This window comes from Embiotoca jacksoni, unplaced genomic scaffold, assembly GCF_022577435.1.
Source record: "Embiotoca jacksoni isolate LCO1_2020_lvr unplaced genomic scaffold, fEmbJac1.0.p SCAF_38, whole genome shotgun sequence".
Taxonomy (NCBI): Eukaryota; Metazoa; Chordata; class Actinopteri; family Embiotocidae; genus Embiotoca; species Embiotoca jacksoni.
In genome coordinates, this window is record NW_027185390.1 from 2,706,032 (window position 1) to 2,732,127 (window position 26,096).

Below are 26,096 nucleotides of genomic sequence, written 5' to 3' on the forward strand. Positions count from 1 at the left end.
AAAAAAAAATAAAAAATAAAAGTTTAAGCCCCTAATTTTGGCCTCCGAAGCACATATAACATGCAAAAAAAAAAAAAAAAAAAAAAAAAAGAAAAGAAGTGCCAAATCATGCAGATGGTTTAATCCCAGCCTCATAACATTGGATTTATTCCCCATTGAATTTAAGCCCGGGCTGCATTTGAAGATAAAACAGTCATTTGTCAAAACGCCGCCAAAGAAAAGTCTCATCAAAAACGGAGCACATAATGGCTGCGTCCCGCCGTCCGTCTGCTTCCACACAGCGGATTGATTAATTGATTATTATGGGCCGCCAATCAACAGCACTGATACCGTTAAACTGACCACGTTTTTCGGCCCGAGTGATCGGGAGCTGCTGAATTAGTGATGTTTAATGGTCGCAATGAGACGCGACTGGAAATGCATGGAGAGCTCCTGCACGAGGAGAATATTCTGGGCTTTTGTCATCCTTTTCTTTTTCTTTTCTTTTCTTGGTTTGTGCAGAAAAGCCCGTGTTTGACAGTCAAAACCTGCCATTTGGTTCCTCCGATAAAGATTTTATTTTTCTCTTTCTTTGAGGTTCAGCTGTTGACTCTGCCCTCTCTCTCTCTCTTCTCGCACAATACAACTTGAACGGTTCATTTGTGGGTTGAACATAAAATCCAGTTCCTGATAATTAACCAGCACCCTCGGAGCAGACGCAGCGGTTTTTTTTTTTTATTTTTAATTTATTTATTATTTTTTTTTCCACCAAGTATTACCTTCTAATTTTAGCGCGCGGAGACAATGGGGAAATTCAGCGGGAGGAACGTCAGTGAAAATTCAACCATCTGGACATTCTCGCGTACTGGTGGGAGGGTGATGATTTATTTTCAGCAACCTCTCGAGCAGAATAAGAAGACGCCTACTGCTCGGGAAAAAAAAAAAAAAAATCCGCAGAGAGGAAGAGATATGAGAGCTGCTTTTGTGAGCAACAAATCCCCCGAATTAAGAGCCATCTGAAAGGAAAACACCATCCAAGCACCTAATTACAAGTCAAAGAAGAGGAACATACTGCGTGGAGCGGCGCACAGGCGGAGGTCCCACACGTTGTTATTATTAGGATTGTTTCAGCAGCAGATTAAAAGTTAATAGGTGGGGAAGTTTTTCTGAAAAAGACTATTGAAGGAAATTCATTTTAATTGAATTTTAATTAATTTTATGCTTTTTTTTTTTTTTTTAATGCTATCCAGCAGCGCCAGATGAATCATGTGTGACACCAGAAGGACATCAGAGGATGAAAAAGACTACTACGAGCTGTGAAAGACGAGATGTACAGGGAAAAAAAAAAAAGAAAAAGAGTCTTTATGTCATGATGCGTCTCTGATTCATAGCTGTTTTATGCCCTCGTGTCCACTAGATGGCAGTATTACATTTGGCCTGATAATGCCAGCAGGGGCACAAACATCCGGCATCATTTTCTGTTTTTAGAGCAATTTTTTTTATTAAAAAAAAAAAAAATAAAAAAAAAGGGGAAGCAAACAAGACGCAGTGTTGAATAACCTTGAAAAAAAAAAAAAAAGGACGCAGGTTTCCGTGGCATAAATCCGAGGTGCCTTTGCGATCACGACAGTCACGCGCACGTGAGCTCCTCGTCCTGCCACAAACTTTGGACCTGATCCATCTCATTAACAGATTCAGATAACTGTCGGACGGCGGGGTGCTCGGAGACATTTCCAGGAAGTGTCACGGCACTTGGTAAATTTCGGGCGGCTGAGTTTGATGAAACAAAAAAAAAAAAAGAAAAAAAAGGGCCTTTTTTTTTTTTTTTTAGCAGAGCGGCACACTTTAACAGCCATATGAGTCGTAATGCAAATGATGGCCAAGGGAATTGTGCAGGAAAGTGGCATAATTATAAGCCATTGAAAGTCCATTGTCATTTGTGTCTGAGAGGTCTCTCTTGAAAAATCAGGAGCTGATGGAAACCCCTCGAAGTACCTGAGATAGAGCCGGAGGGGGGAGATGACTGGGCCTACGGGCTGCCATTATACCGTGGTAAGCGCAATTATATCCCATGATTGGCAGCAGCATGAATTAGCCTGTCTTTGACTTTTTCGTGCTATGGTATTTTTTTTTTCTTTCCACACGTTAACAAAAAAACAAACTGCAGTTTCACTTTTCGCGCAGCTGTTCTCGGAGAAAAACAAGACATTATTTCACAGTTTTTCTTTCTGTAATTATTCCCTTTACTACCCCAGTTTATCTCTCCGCCCGATGCAAATGCGTCCTCACGCGGCCCGAACACCAGAGATTCATGTTTGCGGTGGGAACCGCGCGGCACCAGCTGTCCTTTAAAAAGAGACGGCTAAAAAAAGAAGAAGAAGAAGGAGGGAAAAAAAAAAACATAGTTGATGTGAAATGTCTTCCTCCCTACTCGTCCCCGATCATCAATAATTCACCGGCTTCGACATTTGAACTAATTATGGTGCACCAATGGCCTATTTGTAGGCAGGGTCCTGTCACATGAAAGCTGCGAGGTCCTTCCTGTCAGCGGCGGAGGCAGCACAAGCAGGCGACAGCGGTGCAGCCTGAAGCCATTAAAATGAATGGAAAGCTCCTCTAACAATCATACACCTCTGACACACACACGCACACACACACACACACTGAACATCGTTCTTTGCTGCCTCACACACACTCGCAGATGTATCGCACACAAATAAATGTGGAAAAAAAACCATGAATTGCTACCTCACGCACACCTACACTCATACAGGCATGCATAAACATGATGCGGTACAGCAGCTCACACACACACACACACACACACACACACACACACGGTGACGTGCTCGCCACCTGTGTGGGTTGTTTGGCCTCCTCATCCAGACCTCTCTGGTTTTAATTAGCCCGCTGCTGAAGTGTTTTCCTTTTTATATTCTCTGAAGGGCGATGATAACGGCTACAGCCGAGATGGAAGCTCTCTGCTGGTTTGTTTCATTAGGGAGAGCATAATGACCCTGCAATCACAACACCAAGAAAATACCTACCCTAATAATTATTTCCCTCCTAATGGTTCACTTTATACTCTGCTACGGCTTTTGTCATCAGCGTCTCGGCGACCGAAAGAAACTAATAATAATGTTAATCATGCCGGTAATGCGTTTCCCCGTTTTAGTTTTGATTTTTGGTCAAATGTTGCCGAAAAGGAATTTCAAAGGCTAAAGAGGATTAATATAAACACGTGAACACAGTTACTTGCTTTTCTTTTGGGAGATGGAGCAGATTGATATCGCTCTCGTACCGAAATATGACGTAAAAACGTCACTGAGACACTTTTAGGTTCGTCCCTGAAGCTGTCAGCCATCTCCTATGTAAATATATTTACATGTGGCGTCAACAGGAAGCGGCTTCGCTGCCCGTTCATCGGCGAAGGACGGGAAGGCAAGTTAGCAACCGGCCCGTGCGGCGGCGAAAGGGCGAGGCGCGTCCGCGGAGGAGACCAAAACCGAGCTGCAACTGACGGACGTGACTCGAAGTCAACGCCGACGTCGCTCAGCTATTTGATGGCAACTTCATCGGGGGGGGGGGGGGGAATTTGATGTCCTTTCATAGTCTCGTATTCACCGAGCGAATGATAAGGCAAAAACAGAGTCGTTCAAGGCTGCGGCGACGTCCGGCAAACATGCGGCCGATCGATTCCGTCGGCTGGCGCAGCTTTTTCTGGAAGAAGCCGGTCGTAATTCATCCAGAACACGTACGCGGGGGAACGAGGCAGCCTTGTGCGACTAAACGAGCTTTGACGTGCGTCTGAAGACGCAGTTTCACACCGAGGCAGCGGGTTCAGCGGAGAAATGTACTGAGGTCAGAGCTTTCTGATATTTGAAAATGAAATCCAGAGGGGCTTTGATGTTTCTTGTACAAGGATTTATGAAACGAAATGGAATAAAAGCAGAGAGAAACAAAGCCTGCACATCCGATTCTCTCTCTCTCTCTCTCTCTCTCTCTCTGGCCTTAATTTGCCAAATCGTGAGCGCCGGTTCCCCGACGGCGCCGGGGCTTCACGGGGGGGGGGACGGTAGGAGTCCTAGGACGTCCTGTGCTCGGCAAGAGCGGCGGCAGCTCTTTGGATCGTCAGGTTTTCCGTGGGAGATGCAGCGGGGTGTCATCGGCGTAGCGGCGAAACAGAACGTTATGGATTAGGAGGCCGAGTGGGAGTATGAGGAGGAGGATGAGTTGGTTATTGAGAAAGCTGAATTGGAAAGGTAGGAGTCGAGGCTTTCCAGAGCCGGATTTGGGTCGACAGAGCATAGAAATCTGGCTTTTTTTTTTTTTTCTTCCCTGTGTTCGCAGCGGCGGGGTGAAGCAACGGGGGTGCTGCCAAGGCTTTATTGATATTTTAAGGTGAAGCTGCACGGATGAAAATAGTGGCTGCGGTTTCGTTTTTTTTTTGTGTGCAGATGCCGTAACAAGCGTCTCCATTCTATAACTAACTGCAAGAAACATAGTGTTGCACAACAACTATACATGTCTCTGTGATGCGTCAAACATTTAACACCATTGACTGAGGTAATAACGTAAAAAAATAAAAAAAAATCATTCTGCTGCTGATCTGTAATTTTCTATTAGCATTTCCTCGAGGGCTGAGGTATGTGTGTGTGTGTGTGTGTATGTGTGTGTGTGTGTGTGTGAGAGGTGGTGATTCACGCTTCAGTGTGTGCGTCTGTGGGTGTAACAAAGCTAATCCTCCGTGTGTGTGTGTGTGTGTGTCTGAGAGAAACATCCAAAAAAGATGCACCTGCTGCAGGATAATTCCTCCCGCGGGTGTTCACGCCCCCCCTTTTTTTTTTTTTTTTTTAACTTCATAATTTCCTCCTTTTGAATCGGCTCCTCATTAATTCAACAAAGACTCGATCACTCGTTCCCGAAGCATATCTGGACTTATTTACGTGCAATTTCTTAACGCAGAACACCTCCAGCATGCTCGACCGACCGAACGCGTTTGACTGTTGCGTTTGCTGGTCGTACCACCTGTCGGTCGGCATGGCAACGGGGCTGTTTTGGATCAAAGGATTCGGGCTATTTCTTGACAGGAAGCTTCTCGGGGGGGGGGGGGCGGCGAACCGCCGGCCTGCAAACCCCACAAGAGACGAGATCACTCCCGCTCCTGCTGCTCCTGCTGCTCCTGGTGCTCCTGCTGCTCCTGGTGCTCCTGGCGCCACTTCCTGCAATCGGCACCGAACGCCGGCGCTGGATGTAAATCACCAGCTTGCGTAATGGGAGACCCTTAGGGTAGAAATACGTCGACCTGAGGAACGGGCGAGGATGACATTCGGGTTGTTTAAGGCGATATCCCTGCTTCCTCCCTCCTGGAGAGTTTTGAAATTCGATCCCACTCAACTCCACTCATACGTCCGATGACAAAACGGATCATCGCCTCCGCCGTCCAGCTGCTGTCAGACAGCAAAACAGCAGATTCCCCGTTAGTTATTTGCCGCCGGCGGTGCTGCGGCCTGTTCACTAATAGAGGGAGATGTGAATCTAGGGCATCGTGCGTTTCAAAACTACCTGCAGAAACTTGAATTATCTGACGGTGCGGACTTATATAAACACTGGCACGGCGATGACTTGATTTTTTTCTTCTTTTTTTTTTTTTTTTACACTCTCGGGATTAGCGCCGTTGCTTCTGCCGCGCGTTGAACCGTCCAACTCGCTGGGAAAAAAAAAGAAAGAAAAAAAAGCCCCTCGCTTCTCCAGGTGTGTCTGAACACCTCGCTCCTTTCATCGGCGCTGCCAAAACCGGCTCCGCTATCACATAATTAAATAAGATTTATATCATCACATAGAATAATTCCGTGTGGGCTGATGGCGAACGTGGCTATATCCAACTTTCCCCTCTTTTTGCACCGGCCCACTCACACAGTAATTGAGAAACTGGCATAACTGAATATACAAAAAAAAAAAAAAAGAAGAAGAAGAAAAAAAAAAAGTGGTGTGGGTGTGAAGATGTCCACGGTCGAGTGGCCAAATGCAACCCACTCAAACAGCCAATTGTGAGTGCACTTATCAATAAATTTCAATGAACGCTTGTGACACAGGTATAATTGGTTTTGCATAAAGTCAGATTTACATATATGATGAAAGCGTGATGACAGACCGGTTTGCGAACGTTCATTCAGTTGTATTTTTAGCCCCTGTTGTGCGGCAGCAGTGAGTGAAATCGTTCTCCGACAGATCTTCGTAATGTCACAAAGAAAGGAGGCAAACGACACCTCCATTGTGGTTCCAGTAATTACACCGACGGCTCCTCATTGTTTCAACAGGCCTTGCTCTCTGCTAATGATAAAGGGAAGGCCTCACAATAACTTACATCTCCGCTTTGGCTGCCAGTCGAAATGCAAATGCCAATATAACTTTGCGGGGATGTGAATAATTGTGCTTGCAGCTAATAAAAGATGTCCTTCCCTTCCTTCCTCCCTTCCCAATTTGACTGGACTCTAATTTGCTCGCCGCGAAACGCTCGAAAAAAACCGACGCCAACGCCAAACAACTCTCCAACTTACACCCAAAGAAATAAACACTCGGAGTTAAAGTCGCCGCTCGTCCTCTTCAAACTTCTCCCAAACTTTTGGAATCAAGTCTGCCTTTTTTTTTTCTTCTTCTTCTTTCCACTCGTTTTATAATCATGGCTACAAGGTGATAATCATCTCGTGGCAGAAATCCCAGATCTGGATCGCACACCAAAAGGCGATTCAACTGTTGCCGAGCCCGAAGCCGATCTGTCCACTGAAAGACGTTCACACGGTTTCAGGAGACGCCCCGATGGAAACCGCCAACCTTTCAAGGCGGATGGATAATAAGAGCTCATTTCGCTGCCGAGATACACGATTAAAGCTGCAAACCTGTAGCTCCGCTTCAGATACCGAACGAGCCCGAAGCTTCGGTTCGACGAGGACAGGTGAGGTCAACCCGGGTTCCCGTCGAACGTCCCTAAAGAATGACGCACACTCCGATAGGAAGAAGAGGCCGAGGGCTTCACGGAGAGCTTCACAAGCCAAGAATTCACAAAATGTTTGCAGGAACGACAACAACAACAACAAAAAAAGACATAACGTGTCTCGCCAGTTGGAAACAAGCGACCACATACGAGGGCAAGCTGTCGGGATCGCCCGACTGAAGACCGCCTCGAGGTTTGTTTTTTGTTTTTTTTTTCTTCTCGCAGCCTGCTCGGATGTTACCGTCGCGTGATCTTTACCGGCCGCGGAGAAGTGCGGACGAATCCGGAGACGGCCCGGAGGGACCTCGTCCTAACGATTCCCACCGACGCCCTGATGCGCGACAAGATGCCCGCCGCCGCTCGCGCCGTGTGTTTCCCGAGGCGTCACGGGACGTCGCGCCGGACGGAGCGCGAGGGCTGACGGGACGACAGTCGCGGTCGCCCCTCTCCTCATTAGATGCGGGGGCCCAGTGCGCTCATTAGGCCGGCGGCAGCGCGACGGGGATCTGTTCTCCCGAGGTGACCGAAGGTGCTTACGCAGACCGTCCGAGTCTCAGTAATGATGCCCCGGACCTGTCACTCTCGTCGCGAGACTGACGTGACCTTTTTCTGGCTCTTGCACTGAAGAAGAAGGGAACAAAAAAAAAAATACAATCCTAATTTCGCAGGACGAGGCAAGAAAAAGTCCCGTTTTACCCCTCCCTCCTTCCCACACCCCAAAAACAAAAATCTGAAAATAAACCCCCCGTGAGACTTTCCACGTTGTTGAATCTCTTCTCACAAAACGTCAACAAAAGGCGATTTCCTGTGAATTTATTGGCAATTTAAGTGATTGCCATTTGGCTTTTTAATCTTCGCACAATAGCCAGACCTTGCCATTAAGACCTATGAAATAGAGGCATGCTGAGCAGCGGCTGAATAGACGTCTGGAAGCAATCTGCGAGAGATGGCTGATCAATGACCGCCAAATGAAATGGGAGATGAAAAGATGTCTTTTAAGGCTCATGAAAGGGGAACTTGTTGGAGGGCGTTTTGTTCGGCTTTCCATTTTTAACCTCAATCATCGAGACAGCGCAGATGAAAGGGGGGGAAAAAAAAAAACGGTTATACAGTAGCCTTCAGCGGCTTTCTCTCCTGTGATGTCAAGTGTCCCGGACTCCTTTGCGGCCGCATGTAACATCATAACGTACGTTTAGTTAAAGCTGCAAACGTCGCCGTCTTTGTTCGGAGCGCTTTGACGCATTTTGAGGCTCAATTTCATTAAGAGCTCAACAGTTGTTGTTTTTGTTGTTGTTTTTTGGACGGCGGTGGGGTGTGGGGGGGGGCGTGGGGTGTTCTGAGCAGATTAATGTGCTGACACGGCCCGCTGCACGGCACAACGGGGCGTCTAAATGACAATAAAATATAGATGAGATTACATCAGTCCTAAATTGCATTAGGTACAGATGCCGTGTGAAACAATGCGGTCAGAGCCGCGGCCTCACGGGGCCCTTTTCCAAACAAAGCCTGATTGTAATGGGCCACACGAAGCGCCAATTTAGCCCCACACGAGCTCCGACATACAAAATGAGAGCGCGCCGCAGCCAAGACGTACATTAATCCTGGCCAGATTGGGGACTGTATGAATTATGCTAAGAACCTTATCTGTTATTTCCTCTGATCTCCTGCTGGGTGAATTGATTGCGTTTTTGGTCTTAATCCGCAGCATGCCACGCATCTTGGGAGACGACCAGGGAGCCATCTTGAATAAATAGAATTTGGACTTGACAAAAGCCACCTCCAGCTGAGCAATGAGAAAGCATCCTTTTTACCGCTGCGCATCCCCTACGATGCCGAGTGACATTTGGAAAATAGCCGGCCCCGAGGTTTACACGGAATTGTTCTATCGATTTTCTTTTACTCGCTTCGGCTTCTCTCCGAATATCATCTGTGTGCATGACACTCATCAGGATGGATCAGCCCATTTCTGGGAAAACGCCTTCTGCTGTAGAGGCATCTCTCCGCAACCGGAGAGGGTGTTTTAATGAGATTAATTAGATCGCTTATGAGTGATGGTCCTCCACCAATTACCTGGGCCCGTCATACCGTTTTCCCTCCACCCAGGGCGTCGCGCTCCGCCCGAGCCTCCGTGCGCCCGCTCGAGAAAGAGAGAGAGAGAGAGAGAGAGAGAGAGAGAGAAAGGCTGCGGCGGGAAATGATTAATCATCTCATCACCGTCCCGAGAGATAATATGACAATAAAGACAAAAAGCCTCTCGTCGGCTGCGGCTGTTTAAAGCCAAGAATTTCCTCCTAAACGCCGACTCCGGAGTTAAATTAGAAAGATACGGGTGTAGCCTTTTAGGATACAAGCGCCGTGGATGTTGTAACACGCCGCTGCGGAGATCTGACGGGAGCTTCGTCCCTTTTCTTATAATGAGGCTCTGCGGTTCACACGCGACCAAACAAGAGAATATCAGAGGTGCTTCGGCTGTGTTATTTCTTTTTTTTTTTTTTTTTTCATTCCTGAAGGGGAGCAGCGGGGTACGGCCTCCCTCGCGTCTATTTCCTTTTCCTTGCTGAAGGGCAGGGAGGGTCACAGACACAGAGGGATCACAGCGGAGAGTGTGGCAGCCAGGAATCAAACCGCAGCAGGACGCGGCCGCGGATTGGAGAGCCGGCGGCCGCACGCAGAGCGCCGCGCGGGCTTTTATTGGCCCTTCTCCATCACACCTGTCACACAAGATTGGGTTTGGAGGAGCGCTTCCTTCAGCCGAAAAGGCCAAAGTAGATTATGGGGGCAGGCGAGGTTGAAATGGAATAACCAATGGAACGGGGCCAAAATCTAACGCCTTGCTGTCTGAATGCAAATCACGATTGAATTATGAATGATTTGTATAGTTTACTGTAAAAGTCTCGGCCGGTTAGAGGAGTAGTTTTCAAACGCTTTCATGTCACAGAGCCCTGAAAAGAGACCTCAACCTGCGGGGAGACGACACAGAGAATTACAATAATCATTCCTACACCTCCTGTAATATCTGTAATTGAAGAAGTTCCTATGGAATTGAGTTACAGCGACATTAATCTATTTCTCAATTTGCTGCGGACCCCCAGGAGCCTGATCCAGGCCCCTGGGGGTCCTCTGACCCACATTTTGAGACACACCGGTGCGACTCCGGTTGTTAGCGTGAAGAGGAAATGTATTGCGACTGCGATTCTTTCTCCTTTTTGGTGACGTGATGAGACCATAACCAACAATATGATCGTCCAGCTCCCTAACCTGTCAGAGATACATATATATATATATATATATATGACTATTTTCAACGAGGACGATGTATAGCAATGTAGTGAGCTAACAGGGAGGGTAACCTGATGCAGGAAATGAACATACACGATAACATAACTTCTAACAAAGTGAGATGAGTTAATCTATAGTCAGCGTGGTCCGTTTGATTCTGTGTCCCGTCGGCAGCAAACAATTCAATTTTAAACATCACAACGTTACGTTATGGAAGCGACCAACGCCCCCAACGTATTTTTAATGAATAGTTTATGGACAATGAAGGAGCTCAGTGGCACAAAGGAATAATATATACGGCTTAGGATACACAAAACCTGTTAGAAGGATCTATACGTTGCTGGTTTGCGTTTTTATTTCATGGGATTTGTTGACAAAATAGAAAACAGAATAATCCTTTAACGTGCATGAGATTTTTTTTTATCGGTTTTTATTCGGTTATCTTCAGTTTTAATTTGTTTTTCACTTTTTTTTCTTCTCCTCTTTTTCTCTCGTCTTTGCAGCTATACCGTGATTGTCTAATTATACGTGATTATTTCCGCTAGATATTCACCGGCCCGGCTAATTCCGCCCGCGCGGCATTGAATGTACCGCGGCGTCGCTACGTGACCTGTTGAAACGCGGCAGAAGATTCGGCTTGACGAGAAAGCGAGTTGGGTTTCAAAAAAAAAGAAACGAGACGGAGCGGAGCGTTAGACGGAGAGCAAACATCGCAAACCTCGGCGGCCGTCCGTCGGTGTTTGAGTCCGTCTTTATTACTGTCATCGCCTGCGTAGGTAATGTTTCTCTTCTGGGCTGATAGGTTGTCCAACGCAAACAGTGTCACGCTGCTCTTTACCCAGAAGACCCTCCGGGAAGAGCACGAGACGTCTTCGTCGGGGCGCTGCCTCATTACGGCCCTGAAAACACACACACACACACACACACACACACACACACACACACACACACACAGCACTTCCTCTCTCTTCCAATATACACTTTCCCTCTGCCAAATGCACATTTTATCCGTGCAACTACTTTCCCTCCTCGATTACTTTCTCTCTCTCACACACACACACACACACACACACACACACACACACACACACACACACACACACACCTTTTGGGTGTAATAAAACAGCAGATCAGAGTCATTGGCTGCTGACAGGGACTGACACTGAAACTTGCTGTTGTTGGAAGGCTGCCTGGGAGATGTTCATTACTCACAAAGCTTGTCGGTTTGGACAGGAGAGGAACAACGGTCTTATTAAGTGGAGACCTGGAGCAGCCGTAGGGGAAATACACACACGCCCACGCGCGCACCCACACGGGCTGCGAGTGAAAGTTTGAAGCGGCGGCTGCTCCCCGGCGCTCTGATAGGCCGGGAGAAAGTTGGGGCTGCCAGACAAAAAAAAAAAAAAAAAAAAAGGCGAAAACTTTCCACGCGACTTGGCAGGAATTTGCCGAGTTAGGACGGACGGACGGACGAGTCGTGACGCGACGACTACCGGCGACGTCAACGGAGTCAAATTGTGCTGCGGAGGAATGCGATGGCCTCCTTTTCACAGGAGAGCTGCTGGTATTGATTGGAGTTTCTGATGTCTGTCTGGCTCATTGTGTAACTCTCACAAGAACAGATTCAATATTCCCCGACATGGCTGAACCTGGAGCCTTGTTTCCATAGTAACTCTGCTCTCCGTCTCTCTAAACATAGCCCTCCTGACTGACTTTAGCTCCGTTCAGATCATCAAGCACAGCTGAAGAGGAGGTAGATGCGTGGACACGGACAATAATGTTCCTGACTCCAGGCGATGAAACGATTTGCCGGCTTGTCAGAACAACCAACGTCTCGGTGTATTTACAGTCCGGACCGCGGTGAAAGCACCGAGGGAAGAGAGCAAGACAACAAAGCGAGATGAAAATAGGTTTATTTTTTTTATTTTTTTCCATTTCATTTCACCAGGGGAGCGTTCACCCTTCCTTCACGGAGGGAAGATTTACAGGACGCCACTTGTTGAGGGCAGCAAAACGAGGAGGACACCTGGTCGTGTTTTAACCGCACAGAACAGCCCGACTCATTTCTCAACCTGCTCGCTTTTCACCAAGTTTGCAAAAACTCAAAATAGCAGCATCTCACTAAACAACCTGCTCCATTTCAGCCGTGGAGCAAAAATGAGGTTGTTATAAATCAAAACTGCCGCACTCGTGACGGTTCGGGGACGAGAGGGGGAAGTTGGCTGAATTAGCATCTGACGCAGTCGTCTGTGTGCGTGTGTTTTTAAATTTTTTTTTTTTTTTTAAAGTAAATCGCCACCACTACTGTTTCTCTGTAACGGGGCCCAGCGGGACGCCTCGTATCCGGCCTCGTTTCCCAACCGTCGCTGGTAAAAGGCACGTCTATCCTAACAATTTGACTCAAGAAGTGTTGCGCAACCCCTTACTAAACCTCTCATTTCCTGACGAAGAACCTCCTGATGTCTGACGCAACCTTGGAGGCTGCGGCGCTCTTCCTCATCTGGCTCCGCTCTCTGGCTTGCTGCGCCGTCCTCTGTGGAGGAAAAAAAGAAAAAAAGACAAGTGGAACATGATGTAAGAGGTTAAATCTGCAGTCGGCGCTGGAGAGAGAGAGAGAGAGAGAAAAAAGTGAGATCAATATATTGAGCATCTCGAAGATTAAAGCGTCTGAGCGATGGCATAAACAGCGAGAGGATCCCCTTATCGGACGGCGCAGCTCTCCACATCAGTTTATGTTCGTCAAACGTGTGAAGCGTTTCCTTCCAAACTTGACACCCACTCCGAAAAAAAAAAAACGCTTCTCTGGCGTGAAGGCAAATCACATTTTCGGGGCTTACAATGAGAGCTGTGTTTTATTTTGAAACCTCTGCTCTCGGATCGGTTCTGTTTTTTTTTTTTTTTTAAAGGAGTGAATTGTCTGTAATTATGAAATATCGACTGCAGAAGCCGAAGAATAGTGCAAAGACTTCTCCGAAGAAAGGCGATACATCAATGTGTCGCCGTGTGATGTTGTTACGGGCAATATGTGGCTTCGTGAGGGATCGTGTGACTTTTGATCAATGTGTTTGACCATCTATCACATTACTGCCACCCCGTATGATCCTCCACGTGAATGACGAGACCGTCTTTTTTTTTGTTGTTGTTGTTTTTTTACACGTGGGATAAAAGGAGAGCTTCGTCCACCGTGCACCTCAAATGTCGGACAAATTGCTTTCGCCCCTCAAGCCCCCTTTCCAGGCTTTAAAACTGGCGCCGTGGGCGCGGCGGTGCGGCGCGCGGCGCACGTACGGTTTTGTGGCAGGCCGTGCAGAGCGTCTGCAGGTTGTCCAGAGAGCACTGTCCTCCTCCGCTGTACACCGGCCGGATGTGGTCCACCTGCCAGAAATCCCCTTCGACCGGCGCTCGGATCATTTCATTCAGCTGCAAGAAGAAGAAGAAGAAGAAGAAAAAAAAACACACCCAGAATGCAACGGTGAGCGTCTCAGTCCGCCGGCTTAAAAACCCCTCAGATGTTCCCTCATGCTGTTCTCTAAATTGCCCCCCCCCAAAAAAAATTAAAAAAAAACGAGCTGTGATTGCACCGCACCTCCCAAACCATCCATCTATGCTACAGTTAATTTTCCTTGAACCGATGTGATGTCTTTAGTAGAGCTCGGTCTACGGCGCGCACAAATCAGTCATATTAAAACAAATCTCTGCACTTCTGCGGCGCGCTTCACGATAAAAGAAGATAAAAAAACAGCCTCATAAAAGGCAAAAATCCAGGAACTAATGAAAACAAAAAGGTCTCTGGTGAAGGTTTAAAATGGCGAGATGAATGCGCGATTGTGAGGATAAGACGAGCCGAGGACAAAAAAAAAAAAATAAAAATAAAACGACGACAGCGACCTTTAACCTTCTGATATCCATCGCTGCTCGCTGAACGAACGGTGGTACGTCCACGTGAACCGCCCCAAATGTTTGTGGCCTACATAACGGGCAGCTGGAGGGAAACTTAATCAGCGAGCACTTGCAATTCTGCCTGACAAAGAACACAGAAATTAGGTTAAAAATACCACCGGGAATAACGAGCTGCAGCAGGATACATAACCCCCGAGTTCCTCAACTTTTTTTGGGGACTTTTTTTTTGGGAGGGCGGGGGGGGGCTCGTTGCATTTTTCAGGAGTTTGTTCAACTTTCCTAATATAAATATTAAGAGAGTTGTAGTTTTCTCTGGAGGGCGACTGGATACTGTTGACAAGATCATCAACAGCATCTTCAACTCAAACTATTGTTTTAATTGCTCTTTTTCAATTTGATTTGAGCAAATTAAATAAAAAAAAAAAAAATTCCCAGGACAGCCGGCGGTAGCAGCTACTTCACCGATTAATCAAGACAACTTTGGAGGCAACGTCACTGTAAACAAAGAGCAAAGATGTTTAAATTGGTTTTTATGAGCGACTTAGTTTTCAGTGTAGGAACCAGTGTCAACTAATAAGCTCAGTAGTCATCTTCACGGGCTAAAGCATGTTAGTTACTGCTTTTGCCAAAGATGTCTTGTGACATTTTCACACTGCATTTCATTTATATGATATCAGAAGCAACTTTAAACCCTCGCCTGAGTCCTGAAACATTACCTGCTGAATATTAGCAGGTTAACATTGTAAGTATGTTCGCATGGCAACGTGCAAAACCAAAGTGAACACCGTGCTGAACATGAGCACATCTTAATAGCGAGCGTGTTAGCATTTGGCAGCTAGTCTGGCTGTGGACTCTTTTTTTTGGCAACCCGTTATGAAGTAATTATCATTTTAATTACTGAATAATCTCCTTTGTTCTTAATGTATTTGACTCATCAATCATTTATTCACTTACTCTTATTTTTGGCACCAGAATAACCGTCTGTTTTGTTGAACCAGCAGCCTTAAACCAAAAGATATCCAATTTACTATCACATAAAACAGATAAAAGTCGTAAATATTCATATCTGTGATGGTAAAACCGAGGACCCGTGCCAGTGACACAGGAGGGGATAAGGGAAGCAGACGAGTTGGATTTTTGAAGCTTTGCGATGCAACAGAAATGATTTCATTTGGAGCCAAAGAGGTGAAGCGTCGCAGGTGCTGAGCTGCATCTTTCCAGCAGCAGATGAACTGGAGTCCAGCGGAGCAGAGAGCAAACGCTGACCTGGAAACTCAACCGGTACGTAGCTGCTTGCTGGTATTGCTGGTGTACATCTGAAATTTAGATTTAATCTAAAAATATATATATATATATGTGAAAGGGGGAGGGGGGGAGGACGGAGGAGAAGACGGAGAAGAAAGAAAGGAATCCAGACATAAAGAGAGAAGAGAGAGCGAGCAAGTGGAAGAGCCAAAGATGATTGAGAGAATTAGAAGCGGAGGGAGAGAGAAAGCTGGTTGGGAGAGTTCAGGCCCGAAAAAAAAATCTATTTTCCTGCTTTGAGAGCTCCTCTGCCGACATTAAGGCAGCGAGCTGGAATTGATCCCAACAGATTTAAAGAACAGGCCTGCTCACGAGGGCAGAGTTCACATCTCACTTACACACACACACGCACGCACGCACACACACACACACACACACGCACACACACACACACACACACACACACATACACATCTCAGTCAATTGAGCCTGCGTTTGTGCCAAAACCATGCAACTTGCTGCACACACACACACACACACACACACACACACACACGCACACACACACACACGAGTAGTCTGCTCACAGGCACCTAAAGACATCCTGAACACCAAAATACCAGCACACACACGCTGTTATACACACACTCGCACACACACATAAAGAGACCCCGGGGTACACACACACACACACACACACACACACACACACACACACACACACACACACACACACACACCAGAACCCCCAGTATGAACCAAAGAATGAGCCGATAATCTCGAGGCTCCTCCACCACCGCGGCGTCTTATCATGTGGCTGAGTTTGTTTCCTCTAAAGCTCCGTGCATCGATCGGCGCTGCTGCTGCTGCTGCTGCCGGCGGCACTGGAAAAAAAGGTAAGGGGGGTGTGTGTGTGTGTGGGGGGGTGTGTGTGTGTGTGTGTGTGTGGTAAGAGGGGAGTGTGTTTTGTGTGCGTGTGTGTGTGTGTGTGTAGTGGGAGGGGGGGGGGGGGTGGCTTTGCAGGATAACAGCCAACCAAATCAAACAGGCTTACTGGTCGAGGCCTGGCACTGGGAAAAAGAAAATCAATCGGCCCAGCAATCCATTTACTGGGAGCCGGGCCCTCAGAGTGCAGATCAACCTGTGTGTGTGTGTGTGTGTGTGTGTGTGTGTGTGTGTGTGTGTGTCGCGCGTGCGCGTATCTGCGTAGGTGGGTGAGATGGAGAGTGCAGGGTGCTTTTATTTCTGCACTAACACAAACACAAAGACAACAAAAACGTCTTTCCTCGTCAGTTGTTCCTCTGGATGTCGGCTAATGCCGCTGTTCACGTTCACGACTGAACGTCTAATAAAAAGAGACAAACCACGGATGACGTGAACACGACAGCGGCCGCCTTTCACATAAAACCTCCATCAGATGTGGTTATTATAAATATCGGCAGGCAAACATGCTCAGATGCTAAACTCGCTAAACGCTCGCGTGTTTTCACATCAGCCTGAAATCACTCCTCCGCGACAGGACTTTATTCTGTAACGGGCACAAAACTGACATTTCACTCACTTGAGGATCTTTATTATTTTGTGCAACAGGTGGGGAGTTGCCTGACTTTAATCTTAGCATTCAGATTCATTCTTTCAGTTCGGTCCCAAACGAACCGGCCGGTCTGAAAGGTGTCGGACCAGCTGAGGTATAACTCCGTATTTCGGAGCATATTTTTAGTGACTTCAAAAATGATCAAATGGAAATGAAGTATTTTCTGAAAACAGTCCCGTGATGCATTGCCTGACATTTTGTGTGTACTTGTCAGTGATGACGCAAAATGATGATTCACCATTCAGAGTAAACCAGTGACTGACTGAGTGAACAAAGAGGCGATCTGATTTTTATTATTGAGGGAGAAAATCCCAAAATAACTGTGGTATCAAATTGGTTTTCTTCACCTTCACCTTATCCGTTATGAATTTCACACGGACGTTATTCTTTTTAAAAGACCGGCCACCAAAGTTAATGCCGATTCGGCCTCTTTTGTTGCTTTTCGAGCGTTTATTAGTGATAAATGGTAAAAAAAAGCAAAAAAACATCAAGCCCCTGCTCCGGTGTCCGACCTGTTTGAGTGACAGCTGGGCGAGCCAGGTGTTCTCCAGCATCTCCTTGCGGTGGGAGGGCGGGGCGTCGCGGACCTTCAGGAACAGGTCGTGTGCGCCGAGGCCGCAGTGCTGACAGACGCCCTTCTCCGCCTCCAGCACCCGGGAGCGCATGTACGTCTGGCTGGAGCGCAGCTGGAACTCCTCCTGGCACCTAAACGCCGAAATATACACGTAAAAAAAACGTCTTCATTTCTGCTGTGGTTACGATTTTATGATTTTTCGAAAAATAAAAGTTTGATGACCTCCTCGTAGAGCCACACAGGAGGGAAAAGTCTCACCTTGATGGAAAGAAGTGAATCGAGCTCTTGAAAAACACTTGAGGAGATTGAATTTCGGCCTCACGTAAGTAACACGACTGAGGCCTTGCTGAGCCGCAACGCTGATTTTTTATTTTTTCAAGAATTCAGCAGCGTGATCGGGAAACACCTTCAAGGACGGAAAGACTAAACCTGAAGCATTTTGTTTTTGACCTCCCACAAATAATATTCTCTACATTAGTTTAAATCGAGGATGACATTCATAAGAACTGCATCAGTGGGGAAGGACTGCGAAAAAGGTCCATTCACACCGAGAGCTGCAGTGTAATCTGGGAGCAGCGATCTATTCTCGTCTTCAGCAAACAGTATTCTTTCTACAAAGACAGCTCAGCAACAAGGTGAAGTCAACAACATCATACTGTTGTGTTTTTCAGTTTCTTCTGCACACAAACTCTTAAAGCTCTGAGTATAATTGAATTTCTTGGCGCCAGATGGGTGGGCTTTGGCACGGAGGAACGACGAGCACTGAGAAGTTTTAAAAAATAATAAAATCTGAAAGTTCATTTAATATGTTTTTCTTTTGACTCACATCTTACTAAAGGCAGGAAACCTCACCCATCTGCTGCACCAAGCTGGGCGCGCTCCAATCTGCTCGAAAAGTTTATTTACTTTATTACTTTTTTTGGTGCGACTCGTTACGAAGCTGGACGTTTATTCCTCGGGTTTAAGTGTTGCCGTACCTGCGGCCGCAGAAGCGAGTGTCCCACGCCCCACCGCCGGTCGGGCAGGCCTGCTGGCAGGAGAGACACAGGGGGACGCCCCGACCGTCCACGGCCTGCAGGTAGCCGGGCTCCGACGGCGGCTGCTCGTCCGCCGTCTCGCGGGGCTGCTCGTCCGGCCTGCAGGGAGACAAGACGGAGAAAGAAATCTCTTCCATTTACTCTGGAGTAAAAAAAAAAAGTGGCCGCTGGCTCTTATGTTCAGACGGTAACTTCAGACCGAAGAGACGTCCTTCTTTAAAAAAAAGACAGTTTTGTGTGCGACAGTCACATTGATTAAATCTCACAGGACGACTGGAAGCTAAATCATCCGAGAGAACGTCATTTCTTGAAAGAAATAAGCTTTGTTTGCACGTCAGACGTCGCAGTTGAAGATGACACACTTCATTCAGGCAGTTGAAGTGTAATTTCAGTTTGAAGCACTGCCTATTCATTTTTATATATCTCTACAAAATTATAGAGTGCATTACAGGTGCACTGCTCTGATTTTACACATGAAGAGAGTGATGAGAGTCTGATTAAAAAAAAAAAAAAGGTGCTGTGTTGCATTGTGGGAAATGTAGGCTCTGAATGTGTTTAGACTTGACTTATACCACTAAAAGTACCTCAGTCTGTGCTTAAATTCTCCTTTACGGTCAATCTTTTTGTCTGTCTCTTGCCTCGCCTTTATGGGAGTACAAATGATAAATTGCTGGATATACCCCTTTGAAAAAAAGAGAAAACAGGTGTGACTACAATCTTCAACAGATGGGATTAGAATTAGGTGAACATGGAAGAGGTGCTGAGTTGACAGCAAACAACATCTAGAGGAAATAGCTTTAAAAATAAATGAAATAAAACAGCGCTGTCCTGTGTACAAGCGAATAATTTAGCGTAAAGAATGCTAATATGCGTCAATGTAGTGACAGAAAATGACAAAATGCAGCAGACAGAAGATGAGGTGCATAAAATGCTGCTAATGCCACTGAAGAATTTTGCCGACTACACACGCTATATATATATATATATATATATATATATATATATATATATATATATCTTTTTTTTTTATGTCTTTCCATTCAGGAACCTGCAGATTTTCGCCGTTTGTGCTCCAAACGCAAAAGAGAATTTGCCTTGACCCGCGTGACCGACCGCAATCTGTAACCTCGATGTAGAAAGCAGATGAAGGAAAGCAGAGCACGATTCAGTATGAAGTCAAAGTGTTTTGAGTCCAGAGGCTGCCGCAGTGTTTCTACTGTATACAGTACACCATGTCTCCGCAGAACATTTCGGGCGTGCGCCTGCACATGCTCGTCCTTTTGGCAGAGGACGGCGAGCGCTGGGCATTTGCCATGTTGTCCCAGCAGGGTGCTAGAGCCACGTTGGAGGGGACAGATGGACTAAATTCTCTTTCCCCATGGTTTACGATTCGGAGAGACAGAGAGGAGGAACAAAGAGCCAGAGAGCTACAGAGGGAAATTTCACCATTGAAATGGAGAAGAAAACGATCTAAAAAAAGGAACCTTGCTGCTTCAAAGTTGAGAAGATACCAAAAAAAAAAATTTGAAGTACCAAGAGACAAATGCCGTGCCAGCAAAGTCTCGTGGATGAAAGCGAGACGGAAATAGAGTTTTTACTGGTGTGCCCAAACTGAGCCCGGCGAAAGCCTGGTGCTTCCGAAAAATGTAACCCAGAAAACACATCGTTTTCAACTCACTGTCCACGTTCAGTGCCAAAACCAAATTGAAAACCGTATTAAAGAATGTCGTTTTGTGGGAACATGTGATTAACCAGATCTGTAATTAATATACCTGTACTTTAGCTTCAAAGTCATTTCAATTCATGCACGATATAAAGCGAAGGAGCACGTTGGCAGCTCGACATCGCAGCATGAGGTAACTCTCTGAAAACTCGTGCTCCAAACCCCAGAAATCACGCAACATGCCTTCAGCAAACGGCACACAGCCTGCGAATGTTTACCACCTCGGCTCATCTTCAGTGCTGCGCGCCGGAAGGAAAACCAAAGGCACGAGAGAGGGAGAGGGAGATCTGACGCCGGCTCGCTGCTGATCCGGAGGGAGATTCGGTGCCGCTCGTCTTAATTTGTTGCTTCCTGCGGACGCGGAGGTGAACCCGCGTTTGAATACGAGCGTCATTAAAGCAAGCAAGCGGGTTTTGACGCCACACGGCAGCCACGCCGTTCCAGCATTTAACTAAGGATATGTAACACACCTCAGCTGTCTCGTCACTGACGGAAACCTGGAACCGGCTCCGTAGCCGAGTATCGACGTCTTGAGTTTTCACGCTTCCTCGTGGATACGATACGCAACGTTGCGAGGAAAAATAAACAAAAACAAAAGGACAAAATAAGCCGTACGCTTTGGCGTTCGAGCGGTTAAGTCGCGAGAACCCACGTTGCCGGGCAACGGCAGCACGGGCCGACACCTTGGAGCCGCGGAGGCCAGCAGACGTAGCAGCCTAGCAGGCGAATGATGTAATGCAAGAAAGGCACAATAACAGAGGGAATTTCTTTCAGGCATTTTAGCTTCTGCCAAACACGTCTTGTATTTTTTTCAGAGGCGCTTTCGTAACTCAAGCGGTACGAAGCTGCATGTTGTGCACAAATCCTGAGTAACACCTTGAAGGCCCTTCATGGACCATCGCTGGCATTTTGTATGTAACACCAGTTGCTGTGTATGTGTGTGTGTGTGTGTGTGTGTGTGCGTGTGCGCGTGCGCATCAGGTTTCCATAGTGATATTGCCTCCCGGGGTGAGCTGGCCGTTGCATCTCACCCAGTAGATTGTATTATGGTCTATATTGACTGTACTAACACACTCTCGGCAGGCCTTTGTGCCTCTCCCTTAAGGTACATACAGATCTCCATGGAGACAGCCGAGGGCAAGAAAATTAAAATGCTCCGCATCCCGAGGAGGAAACCGTGCGACGAGACAACTCGTTCTCGTGTACGGAGCTTGAAACATCACAGACCATAAAGGACGAATCCATGAACGATCAAAAACACTGTTTGTACAGTGGAAGGTGACCCGTACAGAGAAAACACGAGTTCCCATGTTTCATGACACATGTTTACCACATGTTGTAACATGGGGAAGAAGTGGAAAGTAAATATTCCCCCAAAACACTCTTTCTATAATTAAAAACCTTTCCCATGTGAAAATGCATAAGTATATATGTGCACGAATGCATGTATACGTGTATATTTGTCCTTCCTTCCTTACAAAAAGCCCCAATTTTTCGATTTTAGTTTTCTGTAAATAGTTGAAAAGATGGATCACTTCGTAAAACTGATGGACTGAAAAATGTAGTTGTTTTGTGATTTGAAATAAATTCTTCAAAAAACATAATGTTCCCAAACCACAGGAGTTTTTGCGCGTGAAATCCATGTCGTGTTTCTTTAAGGGTAATGTATAACTAACTATCTGCTATGACTGAATCGAAATTGTAAAGCTCTGAGTCTAGAAGATGCTATTTCAGACTTTAAACACCCAAGAACAGCTGGACCTCTCCTGTCCCGAACATCCGCCCACACGCTCGTCGCCAGTAACCGACCTCTCTGCAGCAGGTGGTGTCAGAGAAGAGGCCGACCTCCTCTTGGTGAAGAAGCTCTCCTTGACGACCAGTCGGACGCTGCCTCCCTCCTGCTCGGCCTTGCTCAGGGAGGCCTGCGCCACCTCCTCTCGACTCAGGTACCTGTAAAAAAATAAATAAATAAAACAACGTGATATTAAACGCGGCTGTGAGCGAGCGGTGGATTCTGCAGATGTTACATAACCCGGAGAGCTCCAGCATGAGAGCTGATTCACTTGTAGATCACGGGGGAGTCGTTGCGAGGAGATGGATTTTTAAACTCTCTCCGGACAGCAATAGCACCAGGTACGATAGGACATCTGAGGTCGCTCGAGCATTTCTGTAATCTCAGTCATCTTTCCCGGACCGCGGTAATCCGCAGACACCGCCACAGAAAATCCACAAATGGCCCCAGTCGCAGAGCCTCGTGCAATTTTTTTTTCCATTGCACCAAACTGTGCTTAAACGCTCAAATTCTCGCTCCCATTGCTTATTTCCCATTCTGTTTGTGTTCTTATATTCTGTTTGTCTCCTTCCCCCTGCTGAATCCCATTACTATTGCTGCTGCAGCAATCTAATTTCCCCACAGGGATCGTCAATCATCTAATCTAATCCATCTGCCCCGCCACCGCTTTCTTTTATAGCCCCTCGTAACGCAGATGCAAGGTGTGCAAGTCGCACGAAAGAAAAAAAAAAGAAAAAAACTCTGTGCCAATGTGGGCGGGATTAAAATGACCCCAGGATGTCAGAGTTGACACGCACACACACACACACACACAGAGTCGAGATCCTTAACATGTTTGTTCTGGACGGGGAAGAAAATAGTAGCGTGGTCGTGAGAGAAAAGTGACCAGTCACCAAAATGTCCCCAGGTAACATTAAGGCTTTCCACCGAGGGATGATACGACACTCTGACGGTCTCCACGGAGCAATTATCCTCCCTCTTTTCTCTACAGGGGAAGTCAGAGGTCAGACTCAACATCAGCCCTGCAGCTGGTAGACACTGAGCGTTCTGCTATTTCCACCACTTCACTAACCAATCCCGCTCCCAAGGAACAAATTACTTTTTTTTTTTTTGATTTTACCAATAAGATACTGCACTTATTCCGAGGTTGACGAGACGTTGGCTGCCACTGACGGGGCGCGAATTTCGAATAGTCGTCATAATCTACAAAATCGCTAAGTCATCTAAATGTGCAGCGCGTTTGTGTTTATTACCTTTTCCTGTAAAAAAAAAATCAACGGCGAAGGGCCTCGAGACAACACGCGGTAGTTCGAGCAAAGAAGATTCCCCTTCCGAGTCATGCAATGTGTCCCAAGTTCAAAACATCTTTTTCCCTCTCACACAAGAAAAGCCTGCTGCCGTACGTGAAGAGGAGGACAGACAGGAACACGAGGCAGCTGCAGCACCGTGGAGCTGTTTCACAGACAATCAACTCCGGTGATGAAGCTGTTCACTAATTGTTCCGCGGATCGATAATTAATGTTGTATCTCGGAAGAATTTGCTCTGACAGCTCTGTCAATTCTTGAACTTAAGTTTGATGAAACTTCACGGCTGGCAAACAAACCGTAGCCCTGCCACCTCTGAAATGAAAATCAATAACTGGAACGGCTCCTGGAACTATAGGACGAGTAGGAAAACATCGCTTAACTATAAAGATACATTTACTACACTGTAAAAGACAAATAAAACATGTGTGCATTGACTTATTGGATGTATAAAACATTCTACACTTTACTGAAAGTTTGTTGATGCCAAGAATCAAAATGTATAGAAACGAATTAGATGTTGCAAAGATATATAAATATACATACATATTATATACAGTATATATACTATGTATATATGCAAGCACACACATATATATACATACTTACATAATATATCTGCAAACATGTCTAAAATATATATATATATATACACACATATCTATATATATTATATCTGCATATATATGTACACACACATATATACATATCTATATTTACATATATTTTGTCTACATTTCAATCTATCTGTGCATACATACATATATATATTATATCTCCATCTTTATCCACACACACACACACACACACACACACACACACACACACACACGTGCATGTTCACGTAGGAATTTACCGCATTGATATTTTTCAACTGAAGGAACTATCAAAGGTTTACTGTAGTCCTTTCATATAAAAATAAATAATAATCTGAATTGTGGGTAATTCATTTGTACTTGAATGGTCACATGATGCATTTCTATCCTGATTGCGCCGTTTTCCTGATGACTAATTTAGTGGCGGCCTCCGTTCACCACCCTGCTGTTCGATAAGGAAGGTGTTGGCACCGTTAAACCACTTTTAGTAGCTCTACTCAGGCCTGCAGGCTACGCAGCGACATTTTTATGCATTTCCACCACCTCCATCTGGACAGAACACTTTCTTCGGGAAGGGAGATGGAAAGAAGGTGGAAGTGGAGAATTTTTTTTTTTTTTTTAAATAAAGGAAGGATGGATGACAGGAGGCAGAAAGTAGAGGAGAGAGGCACATCAAAGAGGAGAAGCTTCTCTGGAAGCTGAGGGGAGATGAGGAAGAAGGTAAGTCTCCATCAAACACAAGAGCTTCCTTTGCTTCAAACAGTCCCAGCACAGAGGCTGGATGAAACGACATACCTTATACTAAACTGGAGCCCAACTGTGCTTCTGGGAGAGAGTGGATATGTGTGTGTTTGCATGCTTTTATACAGCCGGGTGTCTGGACAGTAATTCTGTAAACTGGCGGTGACAGCTGCTCACTTCCTTATGAATCACATTTTCTGCCGTGATCCAAACATCTTCTGTCGGTATCGGGAGGGGGGGTGGAGGTGGGGGGGTGAGGGGCAGGTTCACTCATGTCTTCAACATCTTTTTTTTCAAACCGGCCTCTATCTCGGAAAACCAGGTGTGATTTCAGCCGTAAAAATACAATATTAACCTCGGCAAGTTTGTCTGTGCTGACTGAAAATCAGATTTTTAAAGGGCGGGGCTTCGAACATAATTTGTGACATCACAAATCCCGGAAACAATTCAGTTTACACAAGTGCGATGTGGAAACTTGGACGTTTTTTTACAGGGACGTATGAGGCATCTTGTGTCCAGCAGATCAAATTCAGAGGTAACATTTTTAACGAGTGAGGAGAAATAGATACAACTTTAAGTAGTTGTACAAGAAAGTTTGTTGTTGAAAAAAAACAGATACCAGATAATTATTCGAAGTGTCTTTAAAAGATGTCTGGAGGGGATTTCTAAAGAAAAGGATTTGGGAAGTGCATCTGGTAAAACCAATTCCATGTGAGTGCTATCAATCTTGTCACCCGGCTCTCAGCAAGCAAGCGAATGTGCTGATGTCCCAAAATGTCCAGAGTTTTGACAGCTCCAGTAAATCTAGACATGTTACACTGAAGCGGCGGATGTTGCAACAGCCCTGACAAAAACCCGGCAGTCCACCTGATTCCAACCGGATTATTAGGACGCGAGGTTTTCTGATGGACGGGCGGCTGACAGCACGCTGGCTCCGCCCACTTCAGCATCAGGACCAGAGCCTGCTCAGCTGTGTGACATCACACTAACGCGGACCAGCCGAAGCCGCTGTCACCGATTGATGCTGTCGCCCAGCGCAAGAAACACGGAGCTGGTAAAATCTATAACCTGATGAATGTGTTGGCAACTTTAGCTTCCTATAATAATCGATGCAATTAATGAATATATTCCTCGTGATTTAAATCCTGGTTCATTTCGTGAACCCTGTGCATTTGGTAGCCACAAACAGTACCAAAAAGTTAGGGTTTCAAATCTTAACAAGTATTACGTTAAAGGGCTATTCCGCTGTTTTGTTTGTTTCTTACAGGAAGTTCAGTTAACTCGTTATAAGTAGCAGCACTCAGCTTGTGAAAAGACCTTCTGTGGCTCTGAGGGGA

General features: G+C 46.1%; 1 protein-coding gene across 3 annotated transcripts in view; it reads right to left on the reverse strand.

Annotated features, from left to right (window-relative positions):
- Nucleotides 1–12,148: 12,148 nt before the first annotated feature.
- Nucleotides 12,149–26,096, reverse strand: part of zranb3 (zinc finger, RAN-binding domain containing 3) — a 71,943-nt gene continuing 57,995 nt past the window's right edge. For all 3 annotated transcript variants that reach the window (XM_069166414.1, XM_069166415.1, XM_069166413.1), the window contains 5 exons: nucleotides 22,135–22,275; nucleotides 18,543–18,701; nucleotides 17,504–17,696; nucleotides 13,541–13,672; nucleotides 12,149–12,785 (listed from right to left, as the gene is read on the reverse strand). In XM_069166414.1, coding sequence (XP_069022515.1) covers nucleotides 12,687–12,785; nucleotides 13,541–13,672; nucleotides 17,504–17,696; nucleotides 18,543–18,701; nucleotides 22,135–22,275 — 724 coding nt within the window. In that variant the 3' untranslated portion in view covers nucleotides 12,149–12,686. The remainder of the gene's footprint in view (nucleotides 12,786–13,540; nucleotides 13,673–17,503; nucleotides 17,697–18,542; nucleotides 18,702–22,134; nucleotides 22,276–26,096) is intronic.